Below are 21,803 nucleotides of genomic sequence, written 5' to 3' on the forward strand. Positions count from 1 at the left end.
AAAATCTACTCAGTCTAAAGGTTATTACATTCTAAATTACATACTTAAAACTACCCCTAAAGGTTTTATTTAAGAGAGATCAATAAGTAGGGCCCAGTATATTCAAATCAAGAAACTAAATAAGAATATGAACAATCCACTGAGCAAAAGTGAACACCCTGACTGAAAACCACAGTTTTCCASACAACAGAAACTATGGTAAAGACAGAGACAGAGCCTGAACATTGCATTAGGGAGCCGACCAAATTTCCTTCCGCAACACGTCAGCAACGCCTCCCTCTGCCAACAGCACCCCCAGTGCACAGTGAAAGGTGAATTTCTGATCTATGAGCAGAGATAACAGCCTAACCTTGCCTCTGCATTATCTGATGCTGTGAAAAAATATATATGTGAAAAAAAGTATGGAGTGCAAGGAAGAAAGCAGAGAAGGCAATTGGCCCAAGCACCAAACTCTCTGCCCAAACCTCTGTGCAAATGTGTGCACATGAAACAGCTCTAACCAAGAGATCTGACTCTGGGGTATTGAAGAAATACTGGAAATCATGAAATGGCAAACAAATCCCATGGTTTCCAAGCCTTGAATGCCTCTTTCAAAATCACCTGCTTCATTGAACTGGGGGCTATGTTATTAAAGAAGATACATACAATAGTGGTTTTATTCAGGACTAAGCAGAATTTTGAGGTACTTCCTTCTGGGTTTAGAAAGACTTCACCACAACTGCTCCTGTCTCATGGACAAAACAAACGTGGCATTACTGTGAGCTCCAAACCAGCTAAGCCTGATCCTTTCCTCAGAAACTGCAAGATTCAGTCCCTTTCTACAAGTCTGAAGAGAAATTATAGCAGCATCTATTCTCTTGATCTAGACCCAAGAGTACACAGAATTTCTTATGAAATGAAATGACAAAGAAATATTGTCAGCATTGAAGCATTCCACAGACAAACACAGAACAGAATTAGGAGATGGTACTGCATGATATAGGGTCAGGGCTTCTTCAAGTGTAAATCAAGAAAATTGTTTAGACTATAATGCCTTACAAAAAATCCCCCATTTTGTTATATTTAAGTGCCTTTTTTTAGGCATTTCTATTTCAACTTGATATTTATCATGTGCATGATTCTGCACTAACTGGATGCTATGGCAATGCTTTCAGTGAACTCAAAAACCCCATATTGAGCTTCTGAGTGCTTCCTAGGGATCTTTTCAGCTTCATTCTAATTGCTCTTTAAGGTCAGGAAGAACAGCTAATAAAACTGATTTATATATTAAAACAAAAAAGTAAAATACCTGAAGCTCCAGAAGAGAGCTATAAAATGCCAGGATTATTTCTTCTATGGAAACCAACTTGTGAGCCTTCCGATGGAGTCAGTCTTCCCTACATTCTTGCTTTAGGGCTATGAGAGTGACTAAATTCAAGGTGGTGCCAAAAAGCTAGCCTTCATCCTTATCTTCATCCCCATCACACTCCAATTTACCATCGTGAAAGAGAACATGAAATTAGAGAYAGTTTCAAAATACAGGATGGGGGAGACAACTGGGATACAGTAAAGAATGCATATAAATATGAAAATTTCTGAAGTTTCCTGACCAGTCACCTACAAATACAAGAGCTTTTGGGTGAAATCCCAGGGTCATGTTTACATTAGTGAATGGTGGCAGGTATATATTGCTGTGTTTATTTATGAGGCAAATTGTCACTGTGCTGCAGTTTTTGACAACAAGGCTGCACTTGCTCGTTATGAGTAKTCCACAACAAAAATCTGACTCATAGAGGTCAGCTCCGGTGTTTATATTACTTTATTTGCATCAACCCAAATGTCAAAATAAGTACAATTTACTGAAACCAGGCTCAGTCACAAATTATACAGCAGAAGACACAGCACTAAATACACATTATGAAATACTTTCACATTGCTTTTATAGCCTGAAGAAATTTTTAAAATCAAAATAAAAAAAAAAAAATAAAAAGGAAGGTATTCATATAAAAATCTCTTCAAAACAGATATTTTGCTTGCGGCAATTAGTAAACCAGAAAAGGAAGAAAACTCTGTGACCTTGCTGCCTTTCACCACAGACCACCAAGAGTCCCTGGAAGGTTTCTGTAACCTGATGATCTGCCCCAAAGCACACAGGAGGCCACTGAGCTGGCTGAGATGAGTTACCATGACCATCACCTCTGACTGTGACTGCAGCACTCCTTACTGCAGCAGCAGATGCACCAAAAGCCAYGGCAGAACTGCAGCAGCTATGCCCACCTGAAGGGGAGGGAAGGAGCAGGGAGCAACGGGGGAATTCAACATGTCGGAAGATCATTTTGTGACCAGCTCATTACCCTTGTTCCACTTCAGGCTTAAAGGCGCTGTCCCTCCACAGTGTGCAGCACAGACACATCCTCCAACCATGTCCTGCAGCACAGACACCTCCTGAGCCCCTGTCCTGCAGCACAGACACCTCCTGAGCCCCTGTCCTGCAGCACAGACACCTCCTCAGCCCCTTTCCTGCAGCACAGACACCTCCTGAACCCCTGTCCTGCAGCACAGACACCTCCTCAGCCCCTTTCCTGCAGCACAGACACCTCCTCAGCCCCTTTCCTGCAGCACAGACACCTCCTCAGCCCCTTTCCTGCAGCACAGACACCTCCTCAGCCCCTTTCCTGCAGCACAGACACCTCCTCAGCCCCTTTCCTGCAGCACAGACACCTCCTCAGCCCCTGTCCTCATGGAGAATGGAGCACAGAGGGACAGCCATGGCCTGTCCTACCCCACTGAGAAGTGTTTCGTGACCCAGAGCGCTCTGCTCGAAGCCACTTGCCCAACCCCGAGTCACAAGAAATTCTTCTGTAATGAATGGGGCTGTGAAAGAGGCTCTGAGGGAATTTGTTGTTTTATTCAGCATTTCCTTTACGTTTACCTTGCAAACAGAGGCAAATTGTCTCTTTTCTACTCAGCAGAGAAGCTGCTAATATTAAAAACAAATCTAAATCTCCTACTGAGACTAGGTTTTATTTTCTTTTTTGGTTTGTTTTTTTTTTTAATAGGAGCATCTTATGAACCAAGACAAACATGTGAGGCTTGGTTTATGACCAGCAAAAACAYATATTCTAAACATCAGTGGACTGCTAGCAACCCTAACTTTTGCTACTGGTCTCCAAGTGTTTACACAGAACTTCAGCTTGATTCTATTATACATTTTACCTAGAATAAGAGACTAAAGCTGACCAACACAAACCTCCCAATTAGATTACCCACTGTAAAATATGCACAGTCACACAACAATCCAAGGAGCAACACAGACTCTGCAAGAGGAACTCRAAGCACTTTCTATATTCCCTTCTCGCATGAGTGGCTGCATATTTGTGACTTTTAGTCAACAAACTTCCCAGAGTGGAATGACTACAGAAAAATCCATGTATTCTGAAGAATGTGGAGGGAAAAGGAATATGGATTTTTCTTGGGATCTAGTTTATTGGGAAAAATCCACGCACAAACACATAAGTGAAAATCTCCAGGTGGAACTTCAAACCTGTGCAATCTCCCTTTTACACAAAGATTGATAATTTCTTCAACAAAGCATCTGCACACAGTAGTGTCTTCATCTCAGAAAGACCAAAATCTGACTCCTTCTGTCTCCATCCATGCTCAATTAGCTCATCTGCAGCCCTGTGACAGTCAGGACAAGGACAATTTTGGTTTTAGAGCAACCAGCATTTTCCAAGCATGTAAAAAGGTTCTTCCTCATATGGATCTTAACTGTTGTGCAGCTGTTCAGGTTTGCCTTACCAGTTTACTAACTAGTTACCTCTAGTAAGAAGTTCTTCACATTTTATTGCACAGATACCACATATAATAATATGTTTATTATTTTCTACCTTTATACAAAGAATATGGAATTCGAAGTTACCAGAAGGCATCTATGCATCTATCTATGTAATAATCACTTCTGGCTATATTACAGCATTATTGGTGTCCCACAACCATGTAGGTCTSTCAATAAAGATGTCCTGTGCCTTTYTTCCAGGGYATTTGATGCAAACAGCCTAAAAGCCCCAACGCAAACCATCTATAAACATCCAGTTGGAAGCACCAAAGCAAGAAAAAAGCACCCCTTCTAAGTGATGAATTTGATGATCTCAACCATATCCTCATTAGTAGGCTAACTGCAGCAGAAAGTATATTGGCCACAATATACCACACAGCACCTTACACATTTTTGTAATAACTCTATTATAAATCATAATGAACTATAAAAGCGTAACGTTTTTCCCAATCTAAAATATATATGACCAACCCAAATGAAAACATGGGGCTAARTGCAAGTGTATTTGTCGTAGTGGTCGTGATGGGTGCACTGCACTCTGGAACAGCCTAATACATCCAACTGCTGGACAGGAGCAGAACAGCCACAGCAAAACAAAACACTATAAAGGCCTGCTTCAGATGAGGAGCTGGAGATCATATCATAATGAGACTATTTCTATGAGCACAAAGTAATTTAGTTCCGTGAGTACGCGGGGGATTCACCGCTAAAACAACAGATGGAGAGATCCTCTGCTCTCCCAAGTCCTGCAGCCTGAGGTTCATCCTTGATCCCTGAGCAATGTGAGTAGCAAATGCCAATCCCTCTCTGCCTTGAAGAATACCTGTATTGCAGAGAATATTGTAAGGATAGTTAAGCTAAATGTTAGAGAAAAGCTGCAAAGACAGTCACATCATTTTCTCATGGCTAATGTGAAAAATAACATCCATCTATTCCAAATGAAAGCAATTTTAAAGAAGATTTTGTTCTGTGTTATAAACTTACATAATGGGAGGCACTGGGTGGCATATGATCAGCTTTACATTTATGGAACTCCTTATCACAGCCTCTTGTGTTTCTGAACTGGACTTACTCTGGTAACAATAAAGGACCCACTCAGATGGAATGCTGGCTTTTATAACACCATCTATAAACTGAGGATTCTGCACTTTTATCATAAAAATATCGTTCCATACATTAATAATTTATGTATCAATTTTATTGTTATGTTTAACTGTATTATGACTTATAAACCCACTATATTTAAAATTAAATCCTCAAAACCGTAAGTTCCTTGCTCTTTTAATTTTTTCAGAAGGAATTGAAATGTTCCACTAGAAAGGTGCTGTGTTCAAGAATATGCTACTAGCAATTAGTTAAGAAAAGCRCCAACTTTCTGGAGGGGGAGAAAATAAAAAAAGGAAATCTTCAATAGCCCACCCTCTTCACCTTCTCCCATCTGAAATGTTCATTGTAATTTTAATTCACTATTTCTTCACTTTTGAAGGTATTTCCTATTGCAAACTCTCCAGATYCATTTCTCTGTTGAAAGATCCACACTTAACACAGCAAGGTCACCCCACCAGAGTGCTAATGCTCACATTCCACACACAGTACTCAAACCTGCTGGATCATGGTATCATTAACCTTAAAGTCAAAGGCACATCCAAAAKAAGAGTTCTCTTTCCACAGCCTGGAGTTCCCCTTGCTGTGTACCGCAGAACATGGTGACCCCAAGGGAGCACTGCAGGGTATTTCCTGCCATTTGTCTTCATGGAGAGGAGAACTAAAAAGGGACTACTCTGAAAGAACATACAACAGTGCCACCTTGCAGAAAGCCTCTACAGGCTTCTGATCTTGCCAAAAGGCAGCTGCTGAAGGACAAAGCTGCATCAAACCCAAACCTCACTAGCAAAGATTTTATTTTTAAAAAGTTTTCTTTTCAAAAACTTGTTTTATCCACTCACCCCAATGCTTCCATATGCATTAGGGCCAGTGAAATGATGCCAAAAGGGACAATATGCCCCATTCAAACAAAGCTGTTTTAGTGGTGCACTGTCCAACATAAACTTTATGACTTTGTACAACATTCTTCGACAAAATAAACTCAGGGCATTTGCCAGCAACAACCTATACATTGATGTGGTATTAAGAGAAACTTGGAGGCTTCATCTGGGAGACAAACCGTCAACCAACCACTAATTAGTTTTTATGACGTGACTCATAGTTTAGTAATTTCCCAGAATTTAATCACAGGGCACCCAGAAAGATCAATTAAAGAACAGGCTCAGAATTTGTTAGAGCCCTGTGTGAGACAGGGGAAGGCAATGACCTCAGCAGCTTTGCCACAGAATTTTATGAATCAACAAAGAAAGGATTTAAAAGGTAAGTTTACCTAATCTTGTGCTTCCTTGTAGACCCATTCATTGTTTTAAAATTGAGTCAGTTTTTTAAATTAAGCAAAAAATGAATGATTATGTGTTGTAGCCACTGTTTATTTTACTGCTTCATTTACATGARACCATTCTCTGTGTGGCTTGAATTACTCCATTATTTTTTGTTRTATTTTCTTTATATCTCTCTCAATAAAAAGAGAAAAAATCAGAGTAGGAATAAATTCCTTTAAATTCTTKAACAAGAATCATACCACATTATCAGAGAGAATAAGAGAGAATTCCTCTTCACAACCCCTACAAAAAAAAAACAAAACCCCAAAACCCTTATTAAAATAGTACTACCAAAATTTAATAAAAAGAAAAATATAATTTTGGGCACAGAATTCTATGATTTCCCTTGTCTTTTCACTTATTTTCAAGCTTTTTATTGCCCCAACTTAACACAATGAAAGCTATGTTACTCCCCCTTCCTGCTTTCTACCATCAATTTTTTTTTTTTTTTTCAGGAATCAAATTAAAATTTGATTTTAAATGCTGAAAAGAGTTTTCTCAGCTCTGAAAAGGTTTTGCTTACCAAACTTACCAAATCTGATTTGTTTTATTTGCTAATGTTCTTCTTCTGCGCAAATTTATAGAATATAATCCAGACACGTACTGTACAGCTGTGATGAAAACTTCATTCCCTGTCTTTGTGGTTTTTGTTGTGCAATAAGCTCTTCTTCACTGAGAGCTTTCAGAAGAGAGATTTAATTTATTTTCCTGGCCACATTATGGAAAGTAAGATTATAATGAAATGGTCTTAAAAGTGAGGATTTCTGAAGATCTACTAAGCCCTGTTATGATTATGTCAAGTATTATTTAAATAAGAAAACCACTAGATGTATMACACTGGTTTTTCTTACAATGGCAAACAGCACCAAACTGAGTCATGCATGTTACATCTGAAAACAAGACAATAAAAGTTTTGTGGGTTTATGTGTTCTTTTAAAAAATAGAACAAAGTCAGTGTTTCCCACTAAAATGAGTTCTTTAATTTCTTCAAAGCAAAATTAATCTATTTAATAGACACATAATGAGATTTAGTCTTTGCACTGACTGTGATGATGATGATGATGATAATGAACATTTCATGAGGAACGATGGAAAGCTATGGCATTGGAGAGTGGATTGGAAAGAGACCATGTATCTATGAAGTTCCTGTTCCCWTTTCACAAGATTCCCAATTCTGCTACAKGATACTGTCACACAACTCAAGAAARCCTTGAGCAGCTYGAGATTCTCAAACTCYMTTGGATGAGGGCAACAGCTGTRGGGAGGCTGGGAGGGCATCGAGTATTTTAGCAGCTCCTTTTGCAAGAATAATCAAAAATTTAGAGAAAGAGATTTGAGGTGGAGAAGGGATAAAAACAGGGCACTGTTAGCCAAGAACACTTGAGATACAAGAGAACCAGATTCAGGTCTCTGCTCTGAATTAGAACAGGATGTTAACAAATCTGCTGGTGGGGAGGAGGATGTGTTTTAAAGTTCCCCACTTCATCCGGAGGCAGAGCAGAAACATTTGARTAATGAGAAACTGCACACCTAGCTCTGCATCTGCACCAACAGCTTCATTTTCAAGATTTCACAGCTCCCTCTAAATCACATTAAGACCAGAGTTTAAATGCTAATTAGGGAGCATGTGCATATTAATTTTCTGCTTCCTTCTCTCTGAGTGTAATGGGAATGCTTTTAAATGCCTTTYGTTTGGTTTCTTATGGGCTTACTCGGTTTCTTAATATATTACAGGGCACTTCCTGCACTGCTTACAGAAGCAAATTTCCCACTGCTAAGTGGGAGCTTTCCCTAAGTAAGGTCAGCAGATTTGGTCCCAGGGGATTGAACTGATCTTCAGGCTTAGCTACCCTGAAAACCTAGCARAAAGCAAACCAGATATCATTCCTGTTTAGAATTTGCTACTATATTGTATCCTTCTCAGCCACAGCATCCAAGACAAACAAGTAGGAAACGTTTTGCTGCAATAATCCTTTCAATTAAGGCTCCCATTACAGTGAAACAGCTGCTCCCTAGAATACATCTTTGTAATGGAACTATTTATTYCCCAGAAAACATTTCTTTAGTTAAGACAGATGCAATAAACCAGATCCACGGAAGTTGCAGAAATCAAAGCAGTGAGCAAAATATGACCAGCTAAATAGCCTTGAACTGAAAAAGGGCTGCTTTCTATGAGGGCACGATTTACTCTTCTGTGTTGATAAAAAAAGCCTACTCAATTTAAAGTATTTGTGGTGTCTCACTCTCAACACAATGTCAGTGAACTACCACTGAAATAGCAGGATAAGCCCTCACATGTGAGTCATTAGAAAAAAAAAAAGAGCAAACACTCCAAAAACTTTTGTCCTCTGTCTGATCAGTGGTGTTTGTGTGGGTCTTCAAAAGCCCTTTACAATATCTGCATCATCAATATTTGATGGACARCCTCTTGCTTGTTGTCAGTCAGGTGCTGCTCTTGGCACATAAAGACAAATGAATCAGCATCTGCCTCCTGCTCCACACACACATGTTCTCCCTGCTCCCAGCCCTGAGCTGCCTGCTGAATGCTATTTATTTATTTTATGAGTAAGTCCAACTCTCACTAACTGTCATTCAAATGTAAACAGTAGTGACAAAAAGCATTGTCATGAAAATTGTAATCCAAGTTGTGTGAGAGCTTGCAAATTAGCAGTGCTCTTGGTGAAAATTCAGTCCCTGTGATTGCAACTCCAGACAGTTTGCATATGTTTCAGACAATGGACATAGCAAGAGGAGAGGACGTTCTTCTTCCACCYACCCATTTCCAATGATTTGAAACCCTACCTTGTCAGCTGTGCCCTTGTTGGTGACCAGCACTGTAAAAGTCAGGGAAATTAAAAGAAGCACCTTCCAGTCAGATAATGGGTACATAAGGTGCCCGAGATGCACTGAGAACCAGGATTATTCCTATAGTTGGACTTGATGATGTTAAATGTCTGTTTAAACCTAAATGATTGTGTGATAACACCAACTCCATATTCCTGTCTTCAAGCATGAGCTCCAAATCCAGCATTCAGTCTTTGCCCATAAAGGTGTTGCAATTCTACAGGCTGAGTGGAGTACGACATCTGGACAAACTACACCGATGTTTGTTTAGACGTACTTGAGGATGCCAGGGCACCTCAGAACAAATGAATGATGAAATGATTCTGCAGAACAATCAGAAATACAACTGCTGAACAGTCAAGACTTTGCTCTCTAGTTCTCCTTTAACTCTTAAATCCTTTGTGAAAAAAGCAATTCACAAACGGTATGTATAAGTCACACCCTCCTGGTTTCTTGTTCATCCACTTAGCAAGGGTAGCAAGGGTTCTGTGCTCATGAAAGGAAAAACGTGATGGGAGCACAGATCACTGCRCTAGGTGACAATGAAAAAGACCGGCTAAATCATAAAAGTAACWAGGAGAAAGGAAAATAGATGACTTCAACAGAAGGAAAGAAAAATACAAGGCTGCACTGTTTTTATAGTGGAGATTGTCTCTGAGGCTCACAATGACATGGAAGGACAGTGCTGATCTGCAAAAAATTAATACTAATCTAGATTTCTGCATGAGGCTTTCCAAATTCCTGGGGATTCAGACTCTGGATTCAAATCCATTATAGACACAGGAACATCCACAGGAAGTCAGGCTTAGCTATGAAATCTGATAAAAGAGGCCCAGTATCTACCAATTACTGTGCTCTAAAGGCAGTATTATTTTCTGTCATAATAAGCTCCTGTCAAATGATGTACACACTTTTTCATGTGTGAGGATGAGATGGAAAGAAAATAAAATCCATGCTTACCACTCAACTTGAGGAACAAGCCTCTTGCTGACAAGAACCAATTTGAAATAAAATAAGGTAGAATTAGAAGGGAAGACAAAGAAGAAAAATAAATTATGTATGAATTAAAAAGAAATAGTGTCTACCTCAGTGGACCAATTTCTGGTACTACCAGAGAGTAATTGACAGGAAAAAGCTGGGTCTGAGACACCGCAATGAGAAGTCAAGCCACGGCCATCACCTGCCTTGCTGTCTGATACAGTCCAAGGCTCACTTCTTAATGCTTCTTCAGACATTATCTGGTGTGGCAGACTCAGGACACAGCTCATGTAGTGTGACTGCCTTCAAACAAGGCAGCACAAGGGGAGTGAACRGGAACAGCTACACAGCTTTTAAAAMWTTGCMRTGATTTTATTGGAATTCCTCTCACCTACACATCAGTCATAATAATAAAAATACATACCTAATAGTTTACTGGGTTTTTGTACTCTTCCTTTGTAGGAAAACATGAGAAAATGTGGTCGTTTAACAAGCTGAAGTATTAGAGATGAGATTAGGGAGGCCCAAAATGTGTTTTATATTCTTCCGATTCTTATTTTCCAAACCCAAACATAATTCTCTAAGATAACCTACAGTTCTTCTGATGGTTGAACTCTTAAGAAACAGTTCTGATGACCACAGAAACACACCAAAATCTTCCAAAATTGTCCATCTYCTTAACCAAACCACCACTTTCAAGCCAGCAACTGTTAATTTGGCCTAATGTAAAATAAACCAAATAACCCTCCCCAAAGYACCTAGCACATGGACAGAAAAGCTCTACAAATCATCTTACTCTTACCATTTATATACAGGTTTTCTGGAGACACTGAGCAAATGATTTGGGTAGCGTGGATTTAAAGGCATTGGTTGGGTTATTCCACTTCCCACCGTCACAGAATGAATTCTGGTTCATAGAAGCATCATATTCCATCCACTTTGAAATTATATAGGTCTTTAGGCTCATTCTATTCATTAGAAGCCTGAAACCCAGCAAACTGTCTATGGTCTGCTGTGCACACATGGCATGAAAGATGGTGTGCCATCATCCTCATTTAACTCCAAAAGTCCTTCTTCTCCTCAAACCCAAATCCAAAACAATTATTTCCCTTCGCAGACTGAAAAAAAGTAGGAAATCTATTTTAAGATATATGAGATGTGTTGTTTCTTTCTTACTTGTGTACGCTAGCATCTTTCTTTCTTTGAGTCGTCACTCASTCCTTCTTGGGACTCAATCTGAACTGACCATCCCCAAGTATTATCTAGGTTGCTTAGCACAACCCCATTTTAGAACAGACATTTTCATTTAATCTCTTTTTTTCCAGTAGCATCAAGATATTTATTTATTCTTCTCTWACAAATATATTGCAAAATTTGAAAAAAAATCCAGGTCACAGTTCATATCACAGAAGTTCACATGCAAGAGCTTTTTGCCGTATTTGAGCTACTATTTCATTCTTCAATTTAGGGTATCACACTCAGGGTTAGGAGGGAGATTATGCAGTCTTTAAAACTTTAGCATTTAGCCCCTTTGGGTCTTCCTCACACGCAGTAGTTTTTCTTTTTCCAACCTCTTTCCCAGGAGATGCTTTAGCCTTTGCCTCTGTGCTTAATAATACTGCCCTGACTCAAAACTGAAGTGCATTGCCCTGTCCAAAACTTGGGGTATACCGAGATGATATTTAATTCCTACTTCAACCCTATTGTGAAGCATGTTTTTTATTATTTTATACTCATATGGATAAACACATTTTTATTCCTTGTTTCAGTTTCCTTGGCAGAGTTTAACTCAGCTTGATTTCTGGCAAATTCTATTTCATCTGAGCACTTCTGACCTATAAGATTACTCCCCTTTTACTCATTCCTTTCAAACACTGTTTATTCTTAATATTGTTTGTGGGAGTTGTTAGTCAGCAAGTTAGGTCTGGAGTTYACCTCTAAAAGCCACCCATGCTTGAGATGGGAGTTTGAGAAAGATTGTTGCATTTTTTAGTAGTAAATGTCACCACATCCAAATGCTTGAGCTCTTCAGTCACTATCTAGTTTCCCTAAACATACGTCGCACTTCAGGTTAAGAAAACCTTAAAGATTATTTTCTGTTCATTTTGGATCGTAAGAATAGTGATGACTAACTCTCTCTGACGTCCGTAGTCCCTCCAAACCCAATTTTAAAATAACACTGACTCTTCACAAGTTAGTAATTGTTTAAGAAGTTGTTTGCACTAGGGAAATATTTGGCTATATGGTTGTAGGATCATTCATYCTCTAATTTATAGTAGACCATAACAATTGAATGTTGATTTTCTCCTCTAGTACTATCTGAATCCAGCCAAGATATCATCAACCTCCTACCTTCTTCCTGAAATGTAATTTTGACTCCTAAATGACTCTGACTCAGATGCAGATTCAAAACTATCCCTTCAATTTCTCTACAATCTGCCTACTGACTGACAGAGCTAAAAAACTACAGCACCATAAACATTTTTTATTCCCTTTTATCTCTGTATCACACAACTTTTGACATAGCTCAATCAAGACATCTCAGAATCGTCACAATCATCACAATGGAACTTTGTTGCTCCAAGGGCCGGTCCATTCCTGCTGCAGGGAAAACAAGGTGGGAGAAGGGCCCCCAAAAAAAAAAAAACCTCATTGGAAACAGCAAAAAGAATCATAAGACTGTAAGACTTCTCCAATCATTTGCATACAAAACATACTAAGAATAAAATGGTAATTTAACGCAGACAAATTCCTGATTTGGGACAAAGAGGAGGGGAAAAATTCTTAAAGTTTGGCTTCCCTGGCATACTGAGCACCACCCTCTTTCCATCAAAATCTGTGGCCTGATTAATCAGAATTAGGATTGTAGGACTGCATGATGCACATTCAATCACATTCTACGATCTAAGATGATGCTATTTTTATATTATTTTTTGAAACACATTTCATAATTTCATTATTTAACTCAATTTAAAATCATGACAGGAGGTCATTCTGAGTTTAAAATCCTTTCACAATCATGGTAAACCTACGTCAGATCCCAAATCTGAGAATGTGAGCRCRTTCAGGAAAGMACTTCTGTCAGTGCTYAACTTCACAGCTGKGTTYYAAGCCACACTTTCTGCACTTGTCTCACTCAAACCCCTGGSAGAAATTTATRCTTTAGTGGTSTTAGATAGGAGGATTTCTRGCTCACAACAAATTCTAGATTACAYTAGATTACACKCCCATTTCTGCACCTTCACCTKCCACATACAAAGCCATAATAAAACTTTTATTTTKCACGTATTTCCTGGAAAGGAAGAAAACTGACTAATTTTCAATTATTTTTAAAAAATAAGAACACAAGGAATAGCTAGAAAAAAATTACCTTCACAATTTGTATAAAGTTAAATGAATATTACTTACATGTTGCATGTAGTTTCATGAATTGGGGGGAAAAAAGGAGCTAGAACATTTTCAAAATTATTGCCAAGAACAAAAATTCCTTATCTGTGCCTCTAAATTACTTMTCTATGTAATGAATTTGAATTTACCTATACGTAGGGGGAAAAAAAGGAAGCTTGGTCTTGGCTCTTGTTCTTTAGTCACTTCTAGAGGTAAATTAAACAAAGCTGATTAAACTATGACATATTCAATCTGAAGCTGACTGTCCCCAGGGCAGGGAATAGGCTTGAGATCAACTTGAAATATTMAAATAACTAAAGAAATCACTTCCAGGTCAACCAAAATTGACTTCTTTTTCTTCTTAAAATAAATTATATTCAAGGAGAAATGCTGCTTTAAAATAAATAATACGAAGTCTAATGCAGCAATATAAGTGCTCATTTCTACAATGGAAAGAGTTTGGGATAGTGTCAGCCTTCCTTAAAATGGCTTTTTCTCATATAATTTAGGATTTCCACCACTATCCAAAAAAAAAAAACAAAACACACCAGTCTAATTCCAAATACCTTATTTCAAAATTCTCTAAAGAATTTTTGCTCTCTGTTCCAAGACCTGGTACCCTTCTTTATATTTGAATCTTCCCAAAGACTCACATAATTGATAACCACACAAAAGAAAGACCATATCAATTAGTTAATTGCAAGTTAAATTTTTTTCTGGTTATTTTCTCTTCCTCCTGACTTTTGCACTCTTGTCCCAGCTCTGTTGGTTTTACTTTGCTTTCAAGTCTTCAATCAAAACACTCCTGAGTTTCTGCCATACTTGGATCCAAAAACATTGCCAGCACTCATATGAAACATGATAATGAAAATGGGTGACACATCCTCTAATGAACCCCTTACTGTGAATCCCTGCTTGCAATCTATTCTGTGGAAGCTAAAAAGCAAAACAACTCAGACATGGGAGTCTCCATTCTCAGAGTGGAATATCGCATTTGGGAAGAGCATTACAAGGCAGTGAGAAAGACATGAGATCTGTTATCATGCCTAATAACTTAAAAGAGACAAAAAATTCTTGTACCCAACACTGTCAATCCAATGTTTCTTGCAAGTTTGCTTTCACTCAGTTGAAGGGGATTCTAATTAATTACCTAAGAAAATTTTTTGGCTATAAATAGTGAGTAAGCACACAGTATCAGTAACAGAAAGGTTCACTCTTAAGTTTCAAAAGCAGTTCTGAAGGTCATTCATGCAAATGTATCTCTCCATTTTCACCCTTACATTGCTAAAACTTCCATGAACAAGTAGTTCTTATTGGATTTGGCACACRGAGTGTAAGTGACACACTCCACTGTTCACCCCCAAGAGAATACCCTGTGGTGTTGGGAGTGGAGAAACCGAGCTGAGATGCAGTGTTTTGAGCCAAGGGATGTTTATGTAGCAGCCTGGCATGTCTCCATAAGAAAACATGTGCCCAGTCCAGTACAAATGCCATTTATTATTGCTGAAAAGCATTTTCCAAATTATAAATACACCTTCACACTGATGCTTTGGGCTAGTACAAAGAAACTAAGTAGTTTCAAAGACATCCAAAAGAGTTCTCCCACCCCCTTTAATCAGCATTTTTATTATTGACCAGAGTACTTTCTATTGATTACTTTAGCATAGCAGATAATAAATCATTTTYCAATAAAGGAACAAATTGTCTTTGTGGTTACAAAGGGATAACATTCGTGAACCCCTTCTCAAAAACATATAAACATATAATAAATCTACCAAAGGATAAGGCTGAAACTCAAGTTGCACCACCGAAAACCATGCAGATTTTTCACTGAAATACATGTTTTAAACATGTGTTAAAACATATCCCTTCTCAGTGCAACCAATTAATACATTTTAATTTACAATGAGATCAGAATATGACTGGGTCCAAGGTCTGTCAGTGTCCAATGTCCATTCTGGCAAACATGACTGAAAATTGTTTTGGAGAATGAAAATGGATCCACAGTTCATCAACACTATTAGGAAAAAGTAAACAGGTACAGATTCTACTCCTTGCAGGGATGAATAGGGTTTCAACCATAAACCTCAGATGCACAAAATGTATCTCTATTTTTGCTGCACTTTCAGATAGTGAAGCCAGGTGGGCTGTTATCCTCTATTTGAACTTGTCTAACTATAATGCCCCAAAAATAATATACTAATAGTAGGTGATATAAGTGTTATGAGTAAACGAGTCATGAATTCCAACTGCATGAATTAAAAACATCTCCTTAGACTGAAGCAGTAAAAGATTTGGAAAGTTAAGATGCACTGAACTTGTATTCAAAGCAGGCCAAAAAACCATGAGAACAAGTCTTTCCAAAAGCAGAATCTGTATTTCCAACCAAGCAACTCATTCTACATTTAATTTAAGAAAAACAGATTGCTAAAAGTCCCAAATCAGCTATATGATTTTCCATCAAATCCTATCAATATTAACATTGTTGTGCTTCAAAACTATTACAGCTGACTTAATTGGAAAAGATCMAAAAGTTTAAGGATCTTTTTCACAGCTTTGAAACAGAGAAAGACATGAAAGATTGCAAACATCAATATTCCATWATATCAGACATGAAAGACTACTCCAACATAACTGTCAATGTATATGTTAGGACAYTGTATTTTTTAAATGTTTCATTCTTTGTTGATACAGCTTTAGGTATGACATTTGCCACCACTAGAACATGGTTTTAACAGGGCTAATGAGATAAAGGAATTCTGTTAAACTCTCAAAGYTGGTTTGTTTGGTTTGTGTTTTTCAAGTTCTTTTCGGGTGCTTTCGGCATACAAGCCTTGGGCAGCAGTTCATTCTGTAGCAACATTCAGGAACTTTTGAAAAGTTAAAGCTGAAGYTCTGTCAGAGTAGGTGAGTCAGTAATGTGGAAAGTACTCTTTTCTCTTTTCTAAAACCCATTCAACTCTGATTTTTTCATTTCAAGAGCTTACAATCAAGGGGTTAACCATCTTTGTTCCCTTTTGTGAGTATCAAATAACAAAATTCACTTAAGTTCCTTATTTTGTTCAGAAACCTTAATACCTTGTGGTGTACATGAGGTCTAAAATTATGTTTCTAATTTAAGAAATTTGTACTCACTGGAGGATTAAATGGTCAATTCTGAGCACTGTCATTAGGACCTATCTTTTATTCAGTAAATATACATATTTACCTAATTCCTAACTTGAAACTCTAAATCAGATGTCTCAAGTCAGATCTTAAAGTTAGTGTGGAACTCAAGAAAATGAGCATAGATGAGTGTAAAAAGATTGCTGGTAAAACAGAAACATTATGGAACTGATGAGTGCACACAGGAGCACTGTCAGCATATGGAACTCAAAACGTTTGTATCATTTTTTCCCCATATTCACTTGGATCAATACTCTCCTGAAAATCCTTCAGCTTTATTTGGTGATCAAAATTTGTTACTGCAGCCCTTCTGCATCATACATCTGTACAGATTACTGCAAATCACAAACCCTGTAATATCTGCAAAACTAATACCACTGTTCCATTTATTTACCATGGTTTCAGACACACTCAGAGTTATTCAATTAACAATTTTTTGCATTATAGTTCATAATTTTATCAATCTATGCATTTAAAAACATCATTTTTACTGATTTGAGTCCTATACCTTCATTTTTCTAATTGAGACACAAGTTCTGAGCAGTACCTTAATTCAGAAGAAAACCTGTTTTTTTGCCATTAACATAAGCAGATTGAGCAAAACCTAGTCCATATGTGAAATTACCTGATTCCATCCCTCGTTTTTTTTATTTAAATCATGACTGGCTACAGAGTTTCATTAATCAGAAATTACGAAATTAAATAAAGGAAAATCAAACCTATCTAAATGCAAACTCCCATCTGTTAGAGGAGAAATAAGGCCACATAAACCAATTATTTGATATTGTAAATGAGCCAATRGCTCAAGACAGGACAAATCTATGTTGCCGTGTTTTATTATTTCTATAAAAACATCATGTGCAAGCCTTTATTGAGGATGAGGACATAACTGCAGTAGACATTAGATACAAAAGAGAAAATATCACTAATATAAACAATCTCACAATCAAAGAAGTTGAAAACTAGGCTATTGCACAATTTACTGTGTGTGTCGTCTCTGGAGAACTAGGTAATACATCAGTTCCTGATTTTAGAGRTAATTCATAGAGAAAAATTGCTGTTAAAATCACCTGGTTTCAAAACATGTGCCAAGAGGTAAATGCCTCAAAAGCAGTTTCCATTAGCAACCCTTGAAAAATTGGCCAAATTTTAAAGTTATTCTGTAGACAGGGAATGTTATTTGCAATGGATGTTTTTTTCACAGATGCAGAGTAGCCTATTTTGCTATTTAATCAGCTTTGTAATTTCTGATTTCAGGGATTAGATATCATAGACAGAGCAGAACAAGAGAGATAATCAAAGACATTTTCAGGTGCATGTAAATGCCCAGGAATCTATTTTYCTTTATTCAGCTACCTTCATGGACAATTTGGCAGTATTTCTGCAAACAACACATTCAGCTAAATCTTAAATAACTCAGTGCTTCAATTCTGACTGAAGGATTTGTCTACTATGATTGAAAAGAGGTTGGTGTTTAATCTGCCAGTCAGTATCTTAAAACTGATACATGGAACATGGGCTGAGACACAGACAGTGTCTTATATCTTCATGTTGAAGGATTAATATTACTTTATCTTAGTAATTAACCTTTTTAAGAAGATTAAATATTTAAGGGGGCAAAAAGGAAAAAAATTGCTCATTAAGCTTTAAATACCATCTGAACTATTTAAATTATTATAMTAGCTCTTCTCCAATGTTTCTAAGCTTTTAAGTTTCTGTGACAATTTAAATTAATCTACACTGACATCAATCATTCCAGATAAATTTCTAATTCTATATTCTGTAAAATTCTTAAGCTTGGTGGAGGGAAGTTTCATAAATTCAGTAATTTTTAAGTGCAATGTGACAAACTGAGAAAACAGAGGAAAGKGCAAAGATAAGAATGGTGGTCAGAGATTTTCACTAAAGAGTTGAGCAAGTCAGGAGATGAYAAGGAAAGAAAAAATTAGTTGAAGACCAGAAAGTTCAAAGGAATAAAAAAAAAATTAATCAAAATAAGCAGGATTTCAGGAATAAAAACATTATTTGAGTGGCAGAAATTAAAAGGGAAAAAATACAAGCAAAGTACRTAAACACATACTRGGTTTGGGGTTTTTTATTTTTTTTAGTAATGCTTATTTTTTTACTCTGATTTACGGGTGCTTTGGCCGGTTTTATCTAAAATATTTAAAGATTTCCCCTTTCTTTTCYGCCCTCTGGACATAAAATAAAATATACCTCAAAACTTTTTAAAAAATACACCTCTACAATTTAGAAAGWTCATAGGGACAGAGGGCAAAATGGGTGCACTCAGAAATACTGAATTTGTATAAGAAATTAATTCAGACAAACACATCATAGCATGACATTCAGCAGAGGTGCAATGCAATATGATACACAATATGGAGTAACTGTCCAAAGTCCTAAGAAAACATTTTCCTCTGAGGAGAGATTGCTGCCTCCGTGATGCAAACTGGATGACTCTATCAAGTAATACAGGAATTAGTCCTAATCAAATAGACTTTTTTAGACTCCAAAAGAAGAGAATTTGTATGTTTCTCCACTGTCACTCTTGGCATGTAGAAAATGTCTGTTTATCCTATCATTCACTTCTCGTGGCACACACACAAGGGGCAGCAAAAGTAAAACACACAAAACCAACAGGGTAATTGCAAATTTAAGGGGAATTCTAACTCACAGCCAGACATTTACTGATATTCCATGTTCCACTGTCCTTGTAATATTCCCATATAAAAATGACTGACAGCTTCACCGTGAGTGGGATCTCCCAATTTTATGCTTGCTTTATTTACTTCTCAGGTCTGTTTTTCCTGGTTCCACTGGATATTTTGACAATACAAACTAAACCCCTAATGGTATGGATCCCCACCAAAAGACAGGAACACCTGTTCACCTGGAAGTGCTGGGATTGTTCAACTTGGAGAAGAGAGGGGTCCAGGGAGACCTCACTGCTGCSTTCCAGTACTTAAAGGGTCTTATAAAAAGGAGGGACAAGGACTTTTTGTGCAGGCAGAAAGAGACAGGACAACAGGCTTTTAAATGGTTTTAAACTGAAACAGAGAAGTTTTAGATTAGATGTTAGGAAGAAATTCTTTATTCAGAACATGGTGAAACAGCAGAACAGGGTTTCCAGAGAAGCTGTGGATGATCCATCCCTAGAAGTGTTTGAGGCCAGGTTGGATGGGGCCCTGAGCAACCTGGGAGTGGCATCACTGCCTGGGGAACCAGATGATCACAAAGGTCCCTTCCAACCTTAACTATTCTCTGACTCTATACCAATCAAAGCATTATAATTAAAAATACATAAACAATTGTGCAAGCCTATACAGAACCCCTTTCAGAAGTATTTCATTCTTGCTGTAGACAAGACAGGATGTCACACGTGTATGTGATGCATAAATGCCTGAATGCCTGATGTCATTATTTGTCACATGTAAAWGTAAACCCTTTGAGTTATTTTACTAAGGCAGTGTTATAATGCCAGGATGACAGCTGTTTAAATAAATACCTAAAATACAGTTGAATTTAAAATCTAACACCAAATTGAATTCTCTTAATTAACTACAAATCCAGACCTGGGGTACAGTGTATGACAGGATGGCTTTGGAAGRTTCTGAGAGCTCATTTCACCAACACGATGTCAGTATTCCAGAGGAAATAATGCTATAAAAATGAACTCACAGCAGCACTGTCAGACAGCCCTGATGCATTTTGATTTTGAGACAAGAATGGTATCATGGCTGGAAGTCCTTCAGCACCAAAGCCAGCATATTGTGAAACTACAATATCAGAGAATTCAYAGTAGATATTACAAGTTAAATCACTTAGTGAGAGGGAAATGCTCAGGACTTCACCTTCTACTAAACCAAAGCTTTTGCACGTGCTCTGTCCACCACAGGTTSTGAAGAATGAAGAAACAAACATCTTACCTTGCATTGTTGTTTTTGTGGGTTCTGAAAACAGAGGAATGAGCAGGAGGTAGATGAGGTAGACAAAGGAGAGCCCATTGTAACGGAAAGCACAGGCTGCAATGAGAAAAGAAAAACAACATCTTGCTTAATCAGCCCCACAAAATCAAATTCAGTGGTACAAGACATTTCCCATTTGAGTTTACTATTTACCTTTTCAACTTTTCACCACTTATTTAAACCATTTTTACACAAGTATTCAAGCTTCTGCTTCAAATAAATCTTAGAATCAGGATCAGGTTGGGAGGGACCACAGTGGGACATTGGGCCCAACCTCCCTGCTCAAGCAGGGTCATCCCAGACAGGGATGACCATCCTGGGTACAGGATTGTACCCAGACAGTTCTTGAGTATCCCCAGTGAGAGAGGTTTGTATCAATGAAGTTTTCTCAGCTATATCCCAAACAAATTGGTTTTGGAAGACAGATACATCTTTAGTTCTGCCAGACGCATCTGTTCCAAAAGAAAGAGGTTTCTCCATAGACCACTTCCCAAAATTTCATGGAGACTATACTGGGAATGAGCTAACAATGGTAAAGGGTCCATCACATCTGTCACTTTAATTATGAATACAAAACTGCAAAGTCTCTCTATTAGCAAATCCATACAATGGTTACAGTTTTGGTTTTCGAAACTAGGCAATGTTTTGAATAACTGATTTGATTTCCGTAGTAGCCTTGATAGAAAACTCTGGATATACATTCCACATCTGCAACTTCGTGAAATTTATGGGTGCCTGGCAAGAAGGAAGGACAAGAAGCAWCTATGCTCTATTTCTGAACTGATACGATCCTGCTACCAGCTAAAAAAAATCTGTCAAGGACTACAAAATCCACCAAAGCTTGATAGAGGGTTTTTCTGAGTGAAATYCAGAATCTTTAAGAGCAGGTTCTCATTTAGGAGTAAGAATTGCTCCTGTTGCTTACTAAATATCCCTTATAGCCACAGCCTTTAAAGGCCAACTGAAGACTTACACCTACACTCGTAACTATAAAAAGAATGCAAGATAAAGTAAACAGGACCTATCTCCCACTGGAAATTCTGCAAGCAATTATCAGAGCTCTCAAGTCAATGTACTTGAGAAGAGGCAGTCAGCCCTGCTATTATGGACCTACTCTCAGGGTGCTCTGCAGAGGAGCACAGGATGTACAATGGCCATTTAGTGTCCTTCTTGGACAGAATGGCAAAGAGGACATTCCTGGTATCAGGATAAATCCAT

General features: G+C 37.8%; 1 protein-coding gene across 2 annotated transcripts in view; it reads right to left on the reverse strand.

Annotated features, from left to right (window-relative positions):
* Nucleotides 1-21,803, reverse strand: part of PIEZO2 (piezo type mechanosensitive ion channel component 2) — a 284,493-nt gene that overhangs the window by 212,637 nt on the left and 50,053 nt on the right. For both annotated transcript variants that reach the window (XM_057368929.1, XM_057368928.1), the window contains exon 2: nucleotides 20,547-20,642. In XM_057368929.1, the coding sequence (XP_057224912.1) occupies nucleotides 20,547-20,642 (96 nt within the window). The remainder of the gene's footprint in view (nucleotides 1-20,546; nucleotides 20,643-21,803) is intronic.

The sequence above is a fragment of the Malurus melanocephalus genome, unplaced genomic scaffold (assembly GCF_030028575.1).
Source record: "Malurus melanocephalus ecotype Western Australia unplaced genomic scaffold, MMel_1.1 scaffold_99, whole genome shotgun sequence".
In the NCBI taxonomy this organism is placed as follows: domain Eukaryota; kingdom Metazoa; phylum Chordata; class Aves; order Passeriformes; family Maluridae; genus Malurus; species Malurus melanocephalus.